At 38.0% G+C, this 19,298-nt stretch overlaps 2 protein-coding genes and 1 long non-coding RNA gene across 3 annotated transcripts; 1 reads left to right on the top strand and 2 right to left on the bottom strand.

Moving 5' to 3' along the window:
* Window positions 1-57: 57 nt before the first annotated feature.
* chkb (choline kinase beta) lies at window positions 58-8,331 on the bottom strand. Its single transcript, XM_004069688.5, has 11 exons — window positions 7,736-8,331; window positions 6,874-6,982; window positions 6,615-6,728; window positions 5,894-6,027; window positions 5,703-5,807; window positions 3,233-3,291; window positions 2,389-2,476; window positions 2,147-2,255; window positions 1,404-1,504; window positions 1,224-1,305; window positions 58-883 (listed from the first exon to the last, which is right to left on the bottom strand). Exons 1-11 carry the CDS (start codon window positions 8,230-8,232, stop codon window positions 827-829), a joined length of 1,455 nt encoding a protein of 484 aa, XP_004069736.1. The 5' UTR covers window positions 8,233-8,331; the 3' UTR covers window positions 58-826.
* A 2,097-nt stretch (window positions 8,332-10,428) lies between these two features.
* On the top strand, window positions 10,429-12,504 carry LOC144992461 (uncharacterized). Its single transcript, XR_013656435.1, has 3 exons — window positions 10,429-10,558; window positions 12,112-12,292; window positions 12,372-12,504. It is a non-coding gene; the product is annotated as an uncharacterized LOC144992461 (long non-coding RNA).
* Window positions 12,505-15,834: 3,330 nt separating this feature from the next.
* Window positions 15,835-18,569, bottom strand: LOC100049191 (choriogenin Hminor). Its single transcript, NM_001104664.1, is given in 8 exon segments — window positions 15,835-16,007; window positions 16,143-16,221; window positions 16,315-16,507; window positions 16,592-16,784; window positions 16,875-17,032; window positions 17,218-17,315; window positions 17,395-17,579; window positions 17,674-18,569. Coding segments are annotated over 8 exon segments (1,878 nt in total). The 5' UTR covers window positions 18,551-18,569; the 3' UTR covers window positions 15,835-15,912.
* Window positions 18,570-19,298: the final 729 nt, after the last annotated feature.

Raw genomic sequence — 19,298 nt, 5'->3', positions numbered from 1 at the left:
TGTGGCCACCCCTGGAGGAATGTGCAGAAAGGTGAACAGTTAAATTGAAAGACAACAGTCAGTTTAGTGGCTTTATTTATAAGTGCAAATATAGCCATATTTAACTGGAAAAGGACGGATTCAAAAACAGCTGCACATAAAATCGCTTGTTTCTAATGTAAGAAAATGGAGTGGATACGCACAGGTGTGTACTTTGTACATTCATTAATTAAAGTTTAAAAAAACATGAGCTCGCAGACATCGAACAAAACCTGATATCTGAAAAATACATCCTAGTTTTGCTAGCAGAGAAAACCTAACAAAACTAAATACTGACATAAAAAGAAGAAAAATAACTTTAGGATTAAAACATAAACTGCTTTTTAAATAAAGTATAGACAGTTGAAGACAAAAAAAGGAACAGTCAGTTCGTGCAGCAGAAGTGCACACTAGTCAATTTCTAGGAATAACCTAGCTTTTTTTTTGCCAGTGACTAAAAGGTAGAGTGCTTAAATTGTGATGTCACCTTAAATTAAAATCAGTGATCCAGATCAAAATCAAATTCACAAGCAGAAAATACATAAACATAAACTGGTCCAAGGAAATTCAAAGTTGCAAAAACAAACTGACCAACAGAAGAAAATAGCAAATAAAAAATGATAACAGTCTTCCTGCTCTCCATAGCAGCAGAACGTCTCTCCTTATCATAAACCACATGGAAATGAGAGTTCTCTCTTTGTGGAGATTCACTTCTATTAATATCATAGGATTTTGGGAATTGTTGACATTCCTGCAAAGGCCCATAAAAGTTTGAAAACAAACATGGAGCAGATCAATGCCGCAGCGTTCAGGAGAAAAGCTTTTTTTGCTTGAAGTAGGCATCGAAGCGGACCTGGGCGTAATCCTGCAAAGAGGAGAGAGTTAGCCAACCGAGAAGTCATGGTAACAAAACTCAACTGGAGATTCAGTAGAAATAAAGGGAATTTGTCATATACAAGCCACACCAAATGTAAGTATTTCCATGAAATATACTGCACTGAGACATTCTGTAAAAGTAAAGTTAAGTAAAAAAAAAAGGTTTGTAACCATTCACAATTTAGTGTTTATTTAACCAGAAATTCACTTGACAAAGCCCACCTGAAAGAATAAACACTGGGTTCTACATGAAATGAAAGATTGAAGTCTCATAAACTGAAATTAAACGTTTTTCTTTATTTCACTACTGGAAAAAAATACAAACTCACCATATATCCAAACTCAATTTTGGATAACTTCGCCTGAATGATAGACCACAGCCCCCACAGGAAGTGTGATGCTAATGCATACCTAAAATACAACGATAATATGAAATCCAATCGGACCAATCCAGTAATCATTTCAGTATCAAATAAGCAAAGCTCCCGTAAAACGTCAACACAATGTACCTGTTTGCTTCGATGATCATGTCTTCTTCAATCTGTGTTGGGTCCACGCCAACGTCACAGTGGTTCTCATATTCGCCCAGATAACTTCTGATAAAAAGAAGCTGAGATAAAAATGAAAACTGGATCATAAATGTAGCAGAAGTTTCAGCTGCTGGTGATATGATCATTTTAATAAAAATGTGTGCAGATTGATGTCCCATCGGTTTTGCAAAAACATTTAATAACACATCTCACCACTAGATGGTGGTAAATATCACGAAACCTCCTGTAAACCTTGGTAGAATGTTTTTAACCCTTGTGCTATCTTAATGACCCCACCCTTACATTTACCTGTTCTCCCTACCGTGACAAAGGTGGATAAAGGTGGAAAGATTTCATGTAATCCATGGACACCAGTGAAGATCACAAATCATTGAAGAAAAAAGGTTCAGAGCACTGTCTAGTGGGTCTAGATGACCCAACTCCCAATGTTAAAGTGCCTAGGATAGCACAAGGGTTACCTCAATCTTTAAGTCTTTCTCCTTCCATTTAATAACATAGTAAAGATAAAAAATATCCCTAAAAAGTATAAATTAAAACATCACGAGTATCCTCATGCATTTATTAATGATAGACGTGATAAAACAAAAAGATGAACAGCATTGTGAAGTTAATGTTTTTAAAATTATCACTTAGTTTTTGACACAATTGTTTCAGATTTGTGGACAAATCATGGTACTTAATTCAAAAATGTTGGAACCGACCTGCTGCTCTCTTGATGGATAGTTCTTTGGCGTCGCTTTGAAAAAGGGCCACTCGTCGTATGTGTAGTCATACATCCACTCGCAGAAATGGTTTCCAAAGTCGAAACCCCTGCAAAACAAAAGCCATTGTTGCAATGACATGACGTTATGATGAAGAAATGTGAAACCCTGCAAAGACTTACAGGACACGTATTTCCTGTTTGCGATTAACAGTAATCTTCAATAAACAACTAACACGTTACCTGTAGTTGTAACTGCTGTATTCAAAGTCTATCAGCATGAGTCTGTCGGTTGAGTTGCCGTCTTTGTCCTTTAGGTCAAGGACGTTTCCTGACACATCAAAAAAAGTCATGATGAAAATCTTAGCTCGTCTTCATCTTGAGCTTTTTGAACACCTTTAGTAAAGTTTATCAACTAAAAACAACAATGACTCAAAAAGAAGACTTTTTTTCTAGAAAGACACATTTAAGTTATGTTGAAAATATAGAGGGAAACAACTATTAATGCCAATGTTCTTCTGCTAGACTGCATTTAAATGTAGTTAGAGACGGTTCATTAAACTTTTCTAACTTGAAATGTTAGAAATGACCAAAACCTTTTATTGTGAAAAGACAAGAAGCCTATATAGAAAACAGTTCAAAGTCTTGTTTGCCATTTGACATATTATCATGTTTATTGCCTTTGAATAATCTTTTATGTTTTGTTACATCAAAAAGCTTAAAATGCATCAAGTAGTCTGTTCATCTCAAAGTACAAGACAGTCAAAGCAGCAGAAGACGGCACAGGCGTTTTATTTTCAGATGCACAATTGACTTTTTACATCCATCCCCACAACCACACTTCAGTCTCTGTCCTGTGCAAAACACATATGACCTTTTCATTAAAGTAACTAAACCTGGGAAAACCTGTACGCAAGAGTGACTGGATGCATGCATGCAACGAGCTGTGTTTGAATGAGTTAGACTGAACATAAAGTTCTCCCTACAAATAAGTGATTTTAAAAAAAGAAAACATGTGATAATCAGTCAAATAAGTCAAAGAATGTTTAGATCAGAGCAGGAACAAGAAAAACGCTAAAATATTTACCTTCTTGGACATCATTATGGCAAAACACCACTGGTGACGGAGTTGCTGCCAGCAGTTTACTGTTGTGCAGAAAACATGAATATGAGTTCACTTATGTAACCAGAAAATGTACAACTGACCTATAAACGACTCAAAGAACAAGATATTCTACAGAATATTTTCATCTACATCTTCACTGATGCATTGTCATAAGGCTGGCTAATCGAAACACTAAAAATTCCTTTGAAGCTACGTTCACGCCGCCCTCAGCAATACACGTCCAAGTGACCACTAACACGGAGAAGTCTATGTAAACACGCGGATATGCACGTTTGGGGGTTCTTGCGTTCACGCGTCGTTACTCGTGTTTCTACGTCTATTTTGACTTACATTGTCCTTACAAATACCACGCCACACAATTACCCACATGCACTAATTTCATGACATCCTGTGAGGTGGCCGTATGAGCCTCAAGGCCCGCCTGCACTCCTGTTAAGAGGCAGCCGCTCCCCCACACGTGTGACTGAGGCATTAGAGCTCTAGAGACCTTGCGCTCTACAATTTGATTTTTATTACTACAAGAAAAACAACAGCAGCACAAAGATAAGAGCCCTCATCAAACATCAGATAGTCAGCATTATTGCTTCATCAGCCAAATGCGTTCAGTTATTCATTAGTCATTATGGATATCTTAACTCAAAGCTTAAACATGTATCAACCCTTTCATCTAATAGATGTCTTGCTTTGAGTTGAAGTGGATAAAAGCTGCTTTGTGCAATAATCTAGTGAATATGGGTAAGAGCATTTCAAAAGAACAGCGCTTCACATTTCTCTCATGTTAAGACTAGTTTTAGCCGAAATTCCTAAATGTGATGGGAAGACAAAATCAAAGAAAAAAAAAACCACACGGTTGTTCAGTCAGATTCCAAAATGCTGATAAAGACGAATGACTTTCGTTTTAAAAATCATTGTTCTCTTCAGATCCGGGTTTGGACTCTTGACCGTCTGATAACAGGGGATTCCAGCTGTGCAAGAATGGTGCAAGACATATTGGCTTCAAAAGTCAATGTTTTGGGCAGGCTTCATCACTAAAGTCACGGAGGAACTGCGACAAAGGTTATTTCCTAGCTCTGAAGTCTGTTCTAAGCTGCTGGGGTGGTTTTGGAAGACTTTTTGACCAAGATTCCTCTTTAGCAGCTCATGTACCGGAAAGACAAAAAAGAAAAAAGGAAATAAAAGACACTAGAAACATAAGATGACAAAGGGGACACATGTTGCTGTCCAGTCAGCCTAATTAGAATTTACAATTACAGTCATTATTTAAATGAACTCAGAAAGCTGTGGATGAGTCTGTTTACATGTCAAATGCGTATTTGATTGTATGGGAACTATAACAGAAGCTGAAAGATTTCCCTAAAGACAGGTTTGACGTCCTTAATCCGTCAATTTTCTTTAGTTGTTTTTAAATTGTGTTAAATTTGACCTTTGTAGAGGTTTGAAGGGGAAAGAGTAGCTTTTAGTGAGTAACATCAGAATGGATATCGAACGCTTTTTACAATGTCGAGTAAAAAAAAAGGAAATGTTTTTTTTTTTTACTCCTTATAGAACATTCCCATAACTACAAAAAGGGCTATTATTTTTCCAAATGGTTCAGTGCTGCTTTTTTGTGAAAATATTCAGCAAAAATGAAGCATCGTAAAAATACAAATACAAACAGCAACATTTTTTCAAAAAAATAAAAATAAAAAAAAGCAGCTGAGGTTGTAAAAATGACAAAAATACCAACATTTTTAGAGGACTGACTAAAATTAGTGATAAGATTATTATTTGCAATATGAAAAAAATTAAATTGCTGCCTTGGTATTTATTGAAATCCTAGAGCAAAAGTTGTTTGAAACCCAAAACATTAAACTTTAGAATCAGATGTAAAAATTATCGCCAAACAAAAAGGTATTTCATAAACCTTTTTGGTAACTTGACAAAGTATTATACAGCACATTTTAACTCCAGGTCAATTTTCTTGTTAGTTTAGAAGCTAAATAAAGCTCAAATAAAAGTAATAATTAATAAAAAAGTGTTTCATTATAGGTTCTTCAGTTACTTTCAGTGTTGGGTGTCACACCAGTGAAAATGCCCTCAGGTGCATGTCTGACTTGTCAGCACTTCTTTGTTCCTAATCCAATTAGTAAAACATAAGCTACAATTCAATTCCACAATGTAATGACTACTTAAATCTCTTATTGGCAACGAGTGATGGTGTTTCTAAAAAAACAACAGACAAGTTCACCCGCAGTTTACACAATCCAAAAATCTTATGTCAACGTTTGAGACCAAGCCAAGAATTTAGGAAGAGAGAGGCTTTACTTTACGGGTTAAAAATAATGCAGCTGACTCATCCAATTTCTTTCCTCAGATCTACAACGTGAAATGCAAGGGTGTTACATAAAACACAACACAAAGTAGGAAATGTTGTCCTGCAGCTGGAACCTACCGGAGGTTCTCCAGCTCTGCAGGCAGGTCCAACTTCATCAGCTTCTTATATTTTTTCAAATGTGCTTCACGCACAAAATTGATGTTCATTACTTGATCCATGTATCTAAAAACAAAGAAAACACATTTTATTTTGAAATTAAAACATTACAAGAGTCCATGTCAAACTAAAAGATATATTTGGGTTTTTACTTATTGAGGCTCCCAAACAACCACTTGGGCTCTTTGTTAAAGGGCATGACCATTTTATGGAAGCGGGCCATTTTGATGGCAATTTCTGCTGAGATGGCTGGATCTGCCAACTGATCTGTGAGCATACGGGTATTCTGGAGAGGAAACAAAAAAATCTCAATGTCAGCTACTTCCTGTAGATCCGGATTCCAGCATAGACATTGTGTCATCAATCCTCTTAAATTCAAACACAACGGCTAGGCCCGAATTCCCTCCTTACTCTCCTATTACTAAAAAAACAGAAAGTGCGACACTTTCTAGTCCCCTAGATTCTAAAAACAATTTGGACACCATGTTCACCACTTCTTCCTTTAAAAAAAAAAAAAAAAAGACATAACAGATTTCACAAAGTAAACCTATAAATATGAAAATTTTATAAAAAGTAATTGTGAATCCACAGTGTTCAGGGGGTGAAAATGTGGATGGTTTAGAAAAAATAAATAAAAATACAATTTCTTTTCACATGCAAAATTGTTGAAACAATGCGTTTTGGTCAATATTCGCCAATCTAATGAAGTTCGATGCAAACTGGCTTTTCACAGAGGCTTCAAAAAACCAGTTTGCATCGATTCCTACAGCCCTACAAAAATGGCAAACGCACTATATAGTGTAAAGGAATTCAGACACAACTAGTATGTTTTAATGGGGAACAGAAAATGAGATCAGGAAGTTCATGTCGTACCGGAAGATATTGTTCCAAACGCCCTTCAGGAAAGATGCCATACAGTTTTGGGCCCAACGTTCTTTCTGCCAGGATGGCAAACATCACACTTTCTAAAACCAAAGAGTCCACACCCTGTGTTCCAACAACACACAATGGGAGAGCACACAACAGTGTCACAAGTCTTTGCCAAAAAGAGCTTTTTCTAATTATTCATCTACACAGTAAATCATTCATTTTCAATTACAAAACTTCTCGACCCAAACCAGATAAAACCAACCTGCAAGATGGCACCGTAGATTCTGAGGAGCACCTGGCGAGGTTCTTCTCCCACACAGGGAATGTGATCAGGCAAACTACAAAGGTACAACTGATTACTCAGTCCCCCGCTGAAAAAAAGAAGAGAAAAAAGGTAGAAAATGTTCACAAACACAAAGGGACAATGTTAAACACAAATGGAATTATCATCAATAAAATATTTAAAGTCACAAACAGTGGTTTGAATTTAACACATTTTCCCCCATTATTTTCATTTTTTACAGCCAATGAATGAATATAAAGCCAGCATCAAACAAAATATAAAAGATTTCACACTTTCAAAGTTCTTTAAAGACCCACTCTGATGACAATCTGTTTTTAACACATCCTTGAGACAGTTTTCATGATAGAGGACATAAATGAAGAAATATAAGATTAAGAGAAGCATTTGTGTTAAATTGTTTGTGAATCAGGGGCTAACGAAAACACCTCAGAAGAAAAAGCTTGTAGATGTGACGTAGAAGTTACTACGGCAAGCCACAAGCTCCCTGTTCCGCTCCATAATTCCGTTGCACCCCCTGGTCCGTTTTCGTTTAGCGGGAGAGCACGTCAACAGATGGATAATTGGAAAACAACACATTTTAAACTACATACTCATAATTAAGAGACCAGTGTGAACGCATTACAATAGAAAATCGGAGTGGGACATAAAACGTATTACAAAGTGTGGACCGTTTCTGTGACAATTAACTTAGAGCTCGTGCGCTCAAGAAGACACAAACAACAGCACAGTCAAAGAAAAGTAATACTGTCTGTCAGAGAAAACATTTTTTATGTCCTTTATTCAGAAATGGCAGACATTTGAGTCGCGAGCGTTAAAGTACCTGACGATGCTGATGTGAAAGTCTGTCTCGTGGATGGTCCTCCACGATCCAGATAAAAAGTCCCGGCACCAAATGAAAGCCCTGCTCTTAGTTTCCCGGTCGACCTCATCGCTTCTCCCATCCCGGAAAGACTCTGCCTCGGAGTCGTCATCACAATTGGCTCCGAACAGAGGGCTGGGAGTCCGAATGTTTCTGTCATTAACGTCGAGCACGTTTCCAAACCGCCTCGCTCCCGCTGGGGAACCAGTGTTCCCCACAAGGAGCGTGGGGGTGTTCCCAGCAGGGGGCTCCGGCCCAGTCTTCTCTGCTCCGTCCGAGTTTCCGTTGCTGCGGTGGGCTGCATTTTGCGTTGAATGCATCGTGAGTTTCCGGGCGAAATGAACCGCAGTGGAAAATGTCGGTCTGCCGTCGCCGGGTGAGTTCGCTGACAGACGCAGACCGCTGACAATGCTGCTTAGGCGGAAGAGCCGATCATAGGTGGTCCATAAGAAACGCATGGGAGGCGGGCGTCCAACAATGATTAAAATATTGAAATTACTGCAATTCGCTCTAACGCGCAGCCGCAAACAGCTCGGGTTAATCCGAAGGGGTTGGTCCAATCAGAATTCACGGCGCTGTTTGACATGACAATCTCATTGGTTGGTGAAGGTTGACGAGCAGTTTCGTCACTCAGTTGTAATATGAAGGGAATTTAGAAAATCCTGTTTCAGTTTTACTCGGTACCCTGTTTCAACAGAATGCATTTATTAAAAAATAGTAGTCTCCCTGACTTGGAATAAATGCAAATGTCTGTCCTCCATCATGAGAAAATTGCTACTAGGACATATAAAATCACCAAAAACACATTGAAGTGGGTCTTTAAAAATGAAATAAAAAGCAAAAGGGATGGACATACAGACATGTGGATTTAATAATTTGCTAAATTAGCTCCGCTTTTAGCATATAATATGAACACATCTTTGCCTTCTATGAAAAGAACACAGACTTGAACATGAAATGTTAATTTATTTTTCTTATTATATTTGGCATTCACAAATCACTGTAAACAAAAAACTTACCTGTATGAATAAAATATTAAAGTTGTCTGTTCTTGAATTTTTTTTTATTGTGATGTATGTTTTATAATGCGAATGCCATCCCCTGGGATTCTGTGTTGTTGTTCTATTTATCTATGTAATTTACATATTAAATAGGCTAGGCAAAGTGTTTGCTTTTCTGTTTTTTTCTTTACATAATGTTTATTGTGCTACATATAAACTGTATAAAACATTTTTTGATTTTTGTCCTGTTTGGTAGCAGAGAAATTGAGAAGCTTTTTAGTTGGACAGATATTTTTACATTAATTGGGGTTCTGCTGATTTGTTTTGTTCAGAGGTGAGCATAATTCTCTAGTAAACATATTCAGCCGAATGCATATTTTAGTGAATATGTTGTGTACCACTATGTTAGTGGACCACGGATGTACATATAATGTTTGTGTGGACACATCCTGTTTGTAAACTGTATACTGAATTGCCCATACCACCAGAGGGCCCCACTTGTTCAATGTGTAGGTAGTTAAAACTTAGGAAGGGGGTGAGTGGATATGACGGGAGAAGGTCTTGATGAAACATCATATTCCCTTCCTGAATGCAAATGCACATACTGTTTAGAGGTATATAAAATATTCACATTTAAAATATTCAAACTATTTAAAAAAAAGGAGAAATAAAACATAACTCAATATCTGAAAGCTATTAATATGTGTAGTGATAAAAATTGTGCAAAGAAAAAGTAAATTAATTACTTCTCTTAATATATGCATTTCCCTAAAGAAATTCTCCACCTTAGAACCTGCTGAATCCCTTTTGAGGTCATGGGGCTGCTGGAGCCAGCTCAGCCACTGTTTGGCAAAGGTGGGGTACACCCTGAACAGGTCACCACACAAACACATTCACTTACACACCTAGCTGCAGGATAGACTGCTAAAACTATCTGTTGTGCTTTAAGAAATTAAGGTCTTTTGAGAGATGCACAGAAAACTATTGTTTTAAGAGTTCAACTATTTTTGGTCTTGATTTGTTTTATTTATTTATTTATTTCACCAATTTAAGGTGAACTGGAAGCATGAAGTGGCTTCTTTTGAAAAGGACATCCCCTGAGAATCAATGAATCACACTACGTGATTGTTAAGGCACCAGAATTGAAGAAAAAAACATCCACCTATTCGTCCGTCCGTCGATCTATGATCTGTAATGACTGCCCCAAGTAGGGTCACCACTGTCTCACTCCCATTGAAGACACAAGACAGGTTAAATCAGGGACTTTATGGTATATGGTGATCAGTTTGCAATAAACCAGGTGAGAATTGGTTTATGAGTCTTTATTTTAAACAAAGTGTAACGGCTGTGGCCGTATTTGGTTTTGTTCATTCTGTTTGTTCTGTGTTTTGTGTATTTTATTTTCTATCAGAGTGGGACCTCTGTGTTTTTGTGCATCTTTGTGCGTGTGTGTGTCTGTGTCTGATTATTTTCAGGTGTGGTGCTGAGAATTGGACTGATGGGCTGTGTCCGAATTACCGCCCTAACCCCTATATAGTGCACTATATAGTGCGGTTGCTATTTTGTAGTGCTGTCCGAATCTACAGTTCAAAAATCATGTGCACTAGAAATTTCCCAGAATTCTCTACGAAAAACCAGTGTGGATCGATGCTCACTCGATCGGCGAATATTGCCCAGAATGCACTGCGTTCATACCAGAATGCATTGCGTGTGACCCACAATACACTGCGCTTGAATTATTCGAAGATGGCGGACGGTTGCGCGAGAAAGAGGACTTAAAAATGTAAGTATTAGGCCTGCACGATTTTAGAAAAATCTGCGATATGCGATATCAGTGTTTGAAACTGCGGTATGACTTGCGATAAATGGAAAAATAGAAAAGCAAAAATACCAATACATTTTGGTTTCAGTGTGAGTTTTATTCAAATAATTCAACACAACTTAAATTAACGTGCAAGTTTTATTCAAAAAGAAGAAAATATATTTACCATAGAACTTGCCAAAACTATGATGAATGATTACAAAAAATGTATATAGATGCCCAGGAATAAAATAGGTTGGTGTCTCCTACATTTCCATTTTACTGCAAGTGTTATTAAATAAGTCAGCATAACTTAAAATCCAAGTCTTTTTCAAAAAGGAGAAAAAGTTAAGACCTATAGCTGTGGCCAAAACATAAATGAACAATGAAGAAAAAAGATAGAGGCCCACAACTTAAACGTGACCTAGTATGAACTAGGGCTGCACGATATGAGGAAAACTTGCGATATTAGTGATCAATATTGCGATAACGATATAATTTGCAGTAAATAAACAAATAGAAAAATAAACAAAAACATCATTCCCATTTCATTGCAACAGTTTAAAAATTATACTCCAAATGACCCTCGTCGACACGGGGGACAAACATCTAACATAAAAGGCCTCCATCTGATTGGTCAAAGCATAAAGGGATTTATTTTATTCGTTTAATGCTTCAAGCTGCTAGAAGATTGTTTTAACACATTTTGAGTTTGCGATTTATTGTGATATTCGCCGTCTTTTGCGATATGCATATTGCAGAGCTGGATATTGCGATAACAATAAATTTGCGGTATATTGTGCAGGCCTAGTAAGTATATTTAAAACTATCAAGTATCTGTTGTAAAATATATTTGTAAATACGTAAGATGATGTGTTTAATATGTTATATTCCTCAATCGACTATCTACATTGTTTGGAAGCTCATCAATTTCGGTAATGCTAAAGCTAACGCTCGCGCAAATTAGCGCCGAATGCTAAAAACAAACGCTGTTGATATTACATAAAAAAATGAGTGAGTTCTAACCGTAGTAATAAGTTATTAACACATTTTTTAAATGTGTTTATATATGTAGGGACTGACGAGGATAAGGAAAATCTGATCCATCTGTGGATGGAGAAAGATAGCCTGTTTGTTTATCAGGCAAGCTCGTGCCGGATGGGAGTAAGAGACACTTGATCAGATTTGTATTCATTTATCATTAAACTGTAATCGTTGTCATGTTGGGGTAAAGGTTGTTGTTGAAAGAGGAGAGGAGGAAAGAGCACGAAGGGACAAAGAGTGACAGGAGAGTCTGTTAAGCTTACCTGAGTTTAAAATATTGTTCACAAAATGTAACGTCGTCGTTGTTTTTGCAATTTGTTTAATAAATGCAGTAACAAAAATGAATTATTTACATGTATTATTTAAATCTGAGCCATTTTTAACAATCTCAAAAGAATTTTCATATAAATATAAAATGTACATATTTACATTTTCGTTTTATATGTTAACATTTATTCTTATACATCTTAACAATAATCCTGGTCTTCTAGAGTCATGTGTGTCACAGTTGGAGCTGAAAGGAAAGCAGAGATTTGTCCTCGCAGACGGACGCCACTTTACCCGTCCTACTGGTTCCTGGTGTGGCTCAACATCTGTGGCTCCCAGCAGTCCCCTTCGCTGATGCACAGATTGTGCAGAACTGAACTGCAGGCAATGATTTTCATTGCAAAGGTTGGTTTTACTTCCAGTGCCCCCAGAAATATTGCTCTCCTCCTCATCTTCATAATGCCAAATGCTCTCTCCACCACAGAGCATGCCTTGGCGTGGTGCTGGTTGTAACGGGCCTGAACCGCATTCCTCATGGGTTCCCTGTAGGGTGTCAGCAGCGTGATGGGATGAGCATTGCAGGGATACCCACCATCACCCAAAAGGATCCTTCAGGTGGGTAATGTTTTATTTACATAAATTGGGCTTTTACGTAGAACCTGTGAACTGTGGACTGATCCTTGATTCCCAACAAAAATATCTCTAAATTTGGCATTAGTCACGTACAGCCTGCAGTTGAATGGAGAAAAAAGCTTCCTGTTAAAATAACAAGCTGCATTTTCTTTTAGGGCCTTTATTCTTATGTGGCAGCCATCAATGCTCCCTACGACCTTTTGGAAGGTGGAAGACCAAGCGAGCTGCTAAAAAACCAGAGGTGACTAATGGCAGTTCATTCCCACTGGATGCTGGGTGACCCTGCTCATCAGCTGGAGGATCCGGTCTGCCGTCCTGTGGACAACGTCGCTCACAGTGGACCGTGGCATGTAAAGGGCCCTGGTTACCACACCGTAAGATGTGCCACACGCCAGCCAGAAAAAAAAACACCAGGACCTCAGTCTCCTGTGCCCCCCCCCCCAGAGTGTGAGGAACCCGAAGCTGCTCCACCTGCTCAATGGTCCTGCGGGTCAACCGATCTGCGGGTCTGGTCTTGTGTCGGACTGACCGTCAGCGTGAAGGGCCACGACAGACACCTTTATGTTGGCAAAGCAGTAGAGACGTGGAAGACCCTGTAAAATAGAAAAATAATTATTTCATTGAGAAAATTAAATCTGATTTTTTTGAATGTTTCATTTTATTCTGATGTCTTAAATTTTAGTTTATGACGAATTTATAAATGCTGGAAAATCTCGTGGGTTTTTTCTTGGCTGGGTTTTTGGATTTTTATATAAATATTTAAAAATTAAAGTATTTTTGTTTAAAACAAGTGATATGGTTTGACTCTGAATAAAAAATACTAAACTTTGATCTCACAAGTGTTTCATGTAGTTAGACTATACAGTTCATAGCCCAGTGTTGAAAAATAATGTTAAAAAGTCTTACCCAGCAGACTGTGTAACCTTGAGCACAATTAGTAACAAATGCTTAAATTGAACTAATAAAAAAACTTTAAGTGTAACTCACAGGTTGTTCATGTCTGGTCAGGGGCATCCAGAGGAAATCTTCTGAGACGTCTGCTTCTCCTTGCCGCTCTGTGATGCTGCAAATCTGCTCGTTTTTGGTTTGATCCCATGAAAAACAGTTGAATTACAGCCAGGAACACGGACAGATTCATATATAAAGCTATTTTCAGTAAGGTAGCTTACTGAAAATAGCTTTATATATGCCTCGCAAGAGCCCGTAAATCGTTCAGCGGCACAAAAATAAATATTGCCATGGACTAATGACTTTAGGGTTTATTTATCAACAAATACATAAAATCTACACCAATGTGTTTGTAATCTTATTATTTACAAATCAGCCACGTTTTCCATGATCAGAACACAGCAGATTCATAAATAGTCTTCATAAAATGTTCATTTTTATTATATTTTTACTTTGACAAATGGGTGTCATTCTCGGCGTTAAATAGAAGTAGTTCCCCTCCAGACCAGGTGATGGCGGTAATGCGCCACTTTGTTTTCGTGCCAAGCGCCATTTGAAAACACCCGAAAGAGAAAACTAGTGAGCACGGGTGTCCGAATTGCTTTGAAAATTCAGAGAACTATATAGAGAACTATATAGTGCCGCACTATATAGGGTTTTAGTAGTTAGGGGTTAGGGCGGTAATTCGGACACAGCTATGGAGACAGCCTTCAAAAGCTCCATGTGGACCTCCAGCCTTTAAGAAGGGAGCCTTGCTGCAACATGTCTCCACTGCAGCGTGACACTCTTCTCTGACTGTTTTGTGTGTCGCACTTAGTGGTACTTTGTAGTTATTTCTAGTTTTGTTCAGGCTAGTCATGTTTTAAGTGAAACTGTTGGGGTGAACTGCCATTTTCTTTTGCATATGTTTTTTTCCTGTTTATGATTAGTCTTGGGAGGTTAGTGTTTTGTCATTGATTTCCCTTTTCTTTCATTTACAGTTAAGATTTCACATTTCAGTTAGGTGGGGTTTTGTTTATTACTTTGGCCTTGGTTCACCCTGAAGCCTTTTTGCTTCACTTTTAGTTATTGTTCATTTATTTGTAAATAAATGTGTTTATATTTGTATGGAGACATTCATTTTGGTGTCTTTGTTCATTTAAAATTGGTGGCCAAAACATTACTTTTATGTTATGCTCCTCAAAGTACCCCTAGACCAAAAATGTGGTGTAAAAAAAGAAATAATTTAAAAACTGTTAAATGTGACATACTGGTTATCTAAATAAAAATTTAAATTTATGTTTTAAGTTTTTGTCTGTTGCAGAAAAAAGCAGCATAAATCAGTAAAATTAATTTTAGACAAACATGTACATTTGAGTTGTATAAAGAATTACTGAGTTTTATACATGTACGAAATTATGTTGAATAAACTTAACACAATTACTTGTTACCAATAGAAGTAATTCATTTAAGTTTACAAAATTGGATAAGTTTTATATATGCGTCACAAGGAAAATGGAAATAAGATCAGAAACTAGTGCGTTTACTTTGTTCTTTTTCTTTGTACTTTCTTTGGCTGATGAGCCGTGTTACTTTTTTGATGGTCTTATAATCTTCATACGTTATCAGTAAAATCTCCGACTCCGTCTCACTAAAGTATAGCGCTCTCTTTTTTTCTCTCCACGCATTTCCATGGTGACTCCGGAAAACGGCAATCCATTGAGAATGTCTTTACTTGCCGTGAACGCACATTAACTTAGGGTTACCAACTCGAGCGTTATTACGCTAACTCATATCCGGTCTTTTGGAACCCACATACCCAGAGTTCAGGTGGATTTCAGCCAGAGTTCAGGCTTAAAGTCAGGGTAGTTTAAACATGCTTTCTGGAATACCCCCCTGCAGTGGGCACAGGTTCATTGGGTTTAGCATCAATCAGCATTAAAGGTTTGTTACATCTGGGCAGTGAGCTGTTTGTGTGTAGAGGGTATCAGTATGGCATGGCTCTGACAGCTGTGCTTAACACACGGTTCAAATTGTGTTTTCTTGGATTTGGACTTTGTGTGATCTTAGGATCAGTGATTCAAGTGGATACTTGTGCATTTCTGTACTTATCTACAGACATCAACTGATGGGCAGTAGTTTTTTTTTTAAACTCTTAAGTTTCACTTCGGTCTGTTGATTTGAACACAACTTTAATAAATTATTGAACCAATTGTTTGCAACACTGCAGAGTGAGTTTACACTATAGAAGTTTAACAACTGACACTTTTCTGACTTACCAAATTAAAATGCTTGTGTCATATCTGTTACTGCTCGGCCTATGTTTTATTATTACAATGATAACAATAATAGTTATTTATAAAAAAAATAACCCCAGGACAACAAAGTTCACTATTAAAAGATTTATTTTAAATTTGTTTTTTAGCTCATTTACCATAGCAAGCTGATGATCAATTCCCTTTTTTTTAAGGACTTGCAGCAGTGAAGACAATCTCATCACTGCTAACAACAACTGTCTCTTCTCTATAGGCTTTCCTTGTTGATCCAGAGACATCTCTTGCTGTTAAAAAAAAGCCAATTATTAGTTACACTCAGTACAAAGGCATGACAAAACATATTAACAGTTGGAGATATTTAAATAAGATAAAGCAGTCATCATGGCACTGATGATTTCTGTGACCATTTTGCGACTTACCCTTTCTTAAAGGGCACAAAGGCTCACAGTTGTTTGAAAGAGTAGGCTGACACACAGAAACATCACAGTGAATGTACACCTGGGAGAAATAGAATTTTGTTAGAGATGTCTGTTTATAACAAAATAGTAAAAACAAAGTTTGTTTTTTGTCTCAGAAAAATAGACTCCATACATGTTCTTTCAAAGGTAGGTTTGGTGCATCTGAGGGTGCCTTCTTGCTAGGGTCAGATGGAGAAGTGGGACCATTTCCAACAAAAGTGAACATCTTGAAAATAAAACGTCTGTAATGAGTTGGGAACGGAAGTCCAGATGAGGGATCCACTGGAACTAACGTTGTTAGATACCGATCGTCGATGTTTGGACAGCTGTGAAAGTTGTAGAGGGTGTTTAGAATGGTATTAATCATAACTTATGCCCACTTAAAAGCATAACCAAAAATTGGTTATTACCCATTAATTAGCAAATCCCACTGAGGAACACTGTTGCTGAAGGAGCTAGTTGTTGCCCAACATCTCCCAAGAGTTAGGACAAGGTTAGGATCAGTCCTCTCCAGCATTCGGACCTCAACGTAGACGTTGTCCCTGAGAACCTTAGTGACAGGGTAGTCAGCATCATTATAATATGAGGTATAGGCCACATCCTCTGCAAAAGCAACAACAAAAGAAGAGAGAATTTAGTAAAACCATTATTTAAATGAAAACCAGCAGTAATTAACGTCTTCTTCAAACTTACCCTCATAACAACCCTTGACTTGACATTGTCCATTGCCAAGTCGAAGTTCCACACGCAAGATTCCAGGAGCTGCAACTGGGCCCGGTGGAGGAACCAAATCCACCTCAGTGACCAAGGCCTCAACGGAAGTACCAATATATCTGCACTGAACAGACAGCCTAAAAACAGGGCAAAACAACTAAAATCAGAATAATTTTGATTTGCTTTTCATTATTTTATTTTATCTGCAGTTTGTTCGTTCTTTGTTCTGTTTTGTTTCAAACCTACAATGTCTTCGGTTATTCAGGTGTAGCAAAAAACTAAATGGCGCTACTATTTAGCTTTGTTGTATCAAAACACATACTCAAAGTGACTGTCCCTGGTAATGGCTCCACGAGGTCCAATAGCAACTTCATAAAAGGAGGACATCCGGTTCTCATAGACAAGGACACCAGGCTCATCCTATAGAAAATATAGAAATCATGTATGTGTGTGTGTGTGTGTGTGTGTAAAAAAACATACACATTTTTCCAAATCTTACCCTCATGATAGTGCCACAAGAGGTGACTGGAAATTGATAAATGGCAAAAGCTGAAGAAGCCCCAGCAGGATGGCATTCGGCCCCTGATCCAAGGAAACTGACTGACTCCAAGTCAATATGCGGCAGTGTGGCATCTTTGGCAATAACTATGATAAACTGGCCATCCTTGGTGCACTGAAGAGTCACTGAGAACAACACATGACAATTTTGGCCATTTACTTTTTTGTGCCACTGCCTTATTTCAAAAATTGATCTTAAGTAAAAAAGCAGAGCACTTACCGTATTTGCCATAGTAGCAAGTGTGTCCATCATAGCAGCAGTTTATTGCATCACACTCCGAGGCAGTGATGTTTGAGGAGCCACATGGTATCTTATAGTACTCGTCTACTTCACAAGAGTGAAATGTTGATGGTGGAGTCTGCGGATTTTGAGATTTTGACGGATACTGAGGCTGCTGAGGATTCTGAGGCTGCTGAGGCTGCTTGGGATTCTGAGGATACTGAGGCTGTTGATCATTCTGATGTTTTGAAGGATACTGAGGCTGCTTAGGATTCTGAGGATACTGAGGCTGCTGAGGTTTTGAAGGATACTGAGGCTGCTGAGGATTCTGAGGCTGCTGAGGTTTTGAAGGATACTGAGGCTGCTGAGGATACTGAGGCTGCTGAGGATTCTGAGGTTTTGAAGGATACTGAGGCTGCTGAGGATTCTGAGGCTGATGAGGCTGCTGAGGCTTTGAAGGATACTGAGGCTGCTGAGGATTCTGAGGTTTTGAAGGGTACTGAGGCTGCTGAGGATTCTGAGGCTGATGAGGCTGCTGAGGTTTTGAAGGATACTGAGGCTGTTGAGGATTCTGAGGATACTGAGGCTGCTGAGGATTCTGAGGTTTTGAAGGGTACTGAGGCTGCTGAGGATTCTGAGGCTGATGAGGCTGCTGAGGTTTTGAAGGATACTGAGGCTGCTGAGGATTCTGAGGATACTGAGGCTGCTGAGGCTTTGAAGGATACTGAGGCTGCTGAGGCTGTTGAGGATGTTGAGGCTGCTGAGGATATTGGGGATAATGAGGCGGCTGACCTACCTTGTCACCCTGACCATCTGCCAGATTATGCAGAGTGACTGCCAAAAGACAGAAGTGTATGAGCCTCATCGTCATGGCCATACAGCATAGAGTGAGTCCTAGATTACACAAAATGCTGTGAAAACGGTGTGGGGAATGTGCAGACCTTTATAAGACATAGGTCAACGTGACCTGATTGCTCACATCCAATTTGTTGCCCAGAGCTGTCAGTCAGGTAGACCTCTTCCTGGTTGGCTTGTTTTAACATCCAGAATAGATGCCATGCTGCAAACAAGGTCCATTTAAACTAATGTTGCATAAAATATGTATCAGGGCATAATCTGGTTCAATAATAGCAAAGGTATTTTATAATGTAAATAAATTATCACTTATACTGTTTCTTTTTTACTACTCAGAGTAAAAGCCATTAGTTAATATTCCAACTGAATACATTGTGTCATGTTTGAACAGTTTCAAAAGAAAAACCTTCACAGGGATTACATAACCTACCAGTGTTGATTTATGGTTACACATTAAACAAACACATCTGCTATTAAATAACTAAAAGACATTGAAAATTAATTTGGTCATCTGGCTTTAGATGAGCGAGTTCACAAGGTAAACGTTCATGTTGTACTTCAAAATTTCTTTAAAACTGAGTTTTTCTTTTTTGGGTTTGGTGGAATATTTTTTAATATAAAATATCGCAAAATTTCCATTCAAGATTTTTTGACTGAAACAAGAAGAACACAACATTTTAAACAGTGCAGTCAGTAAAATATGGAACAAAATGAAATCTGGTAAATACTGCTTTTTGGCATGAAAAATATGTGTAAAAAGACTTCCTTCC

This window comes from Oryzias latipes, chromosome 6, assembly GCF_053564925.1.
Source record: "Oryzias latipes strain Hd-rR chromosome 6, Olatipes_Hd-rR_3.1".
Taxonomy (NCBI): Eukaryota; Metazoa; Chordata; class Actinopteri; order Beloniformes; family Adrianichthyidae; genus Oryzias; species Oryzias latipes.
Note: the sequence above shows the minus strand (reverse complement) of the source record. Positions and strands in the feature narration are given on the sequence as shown.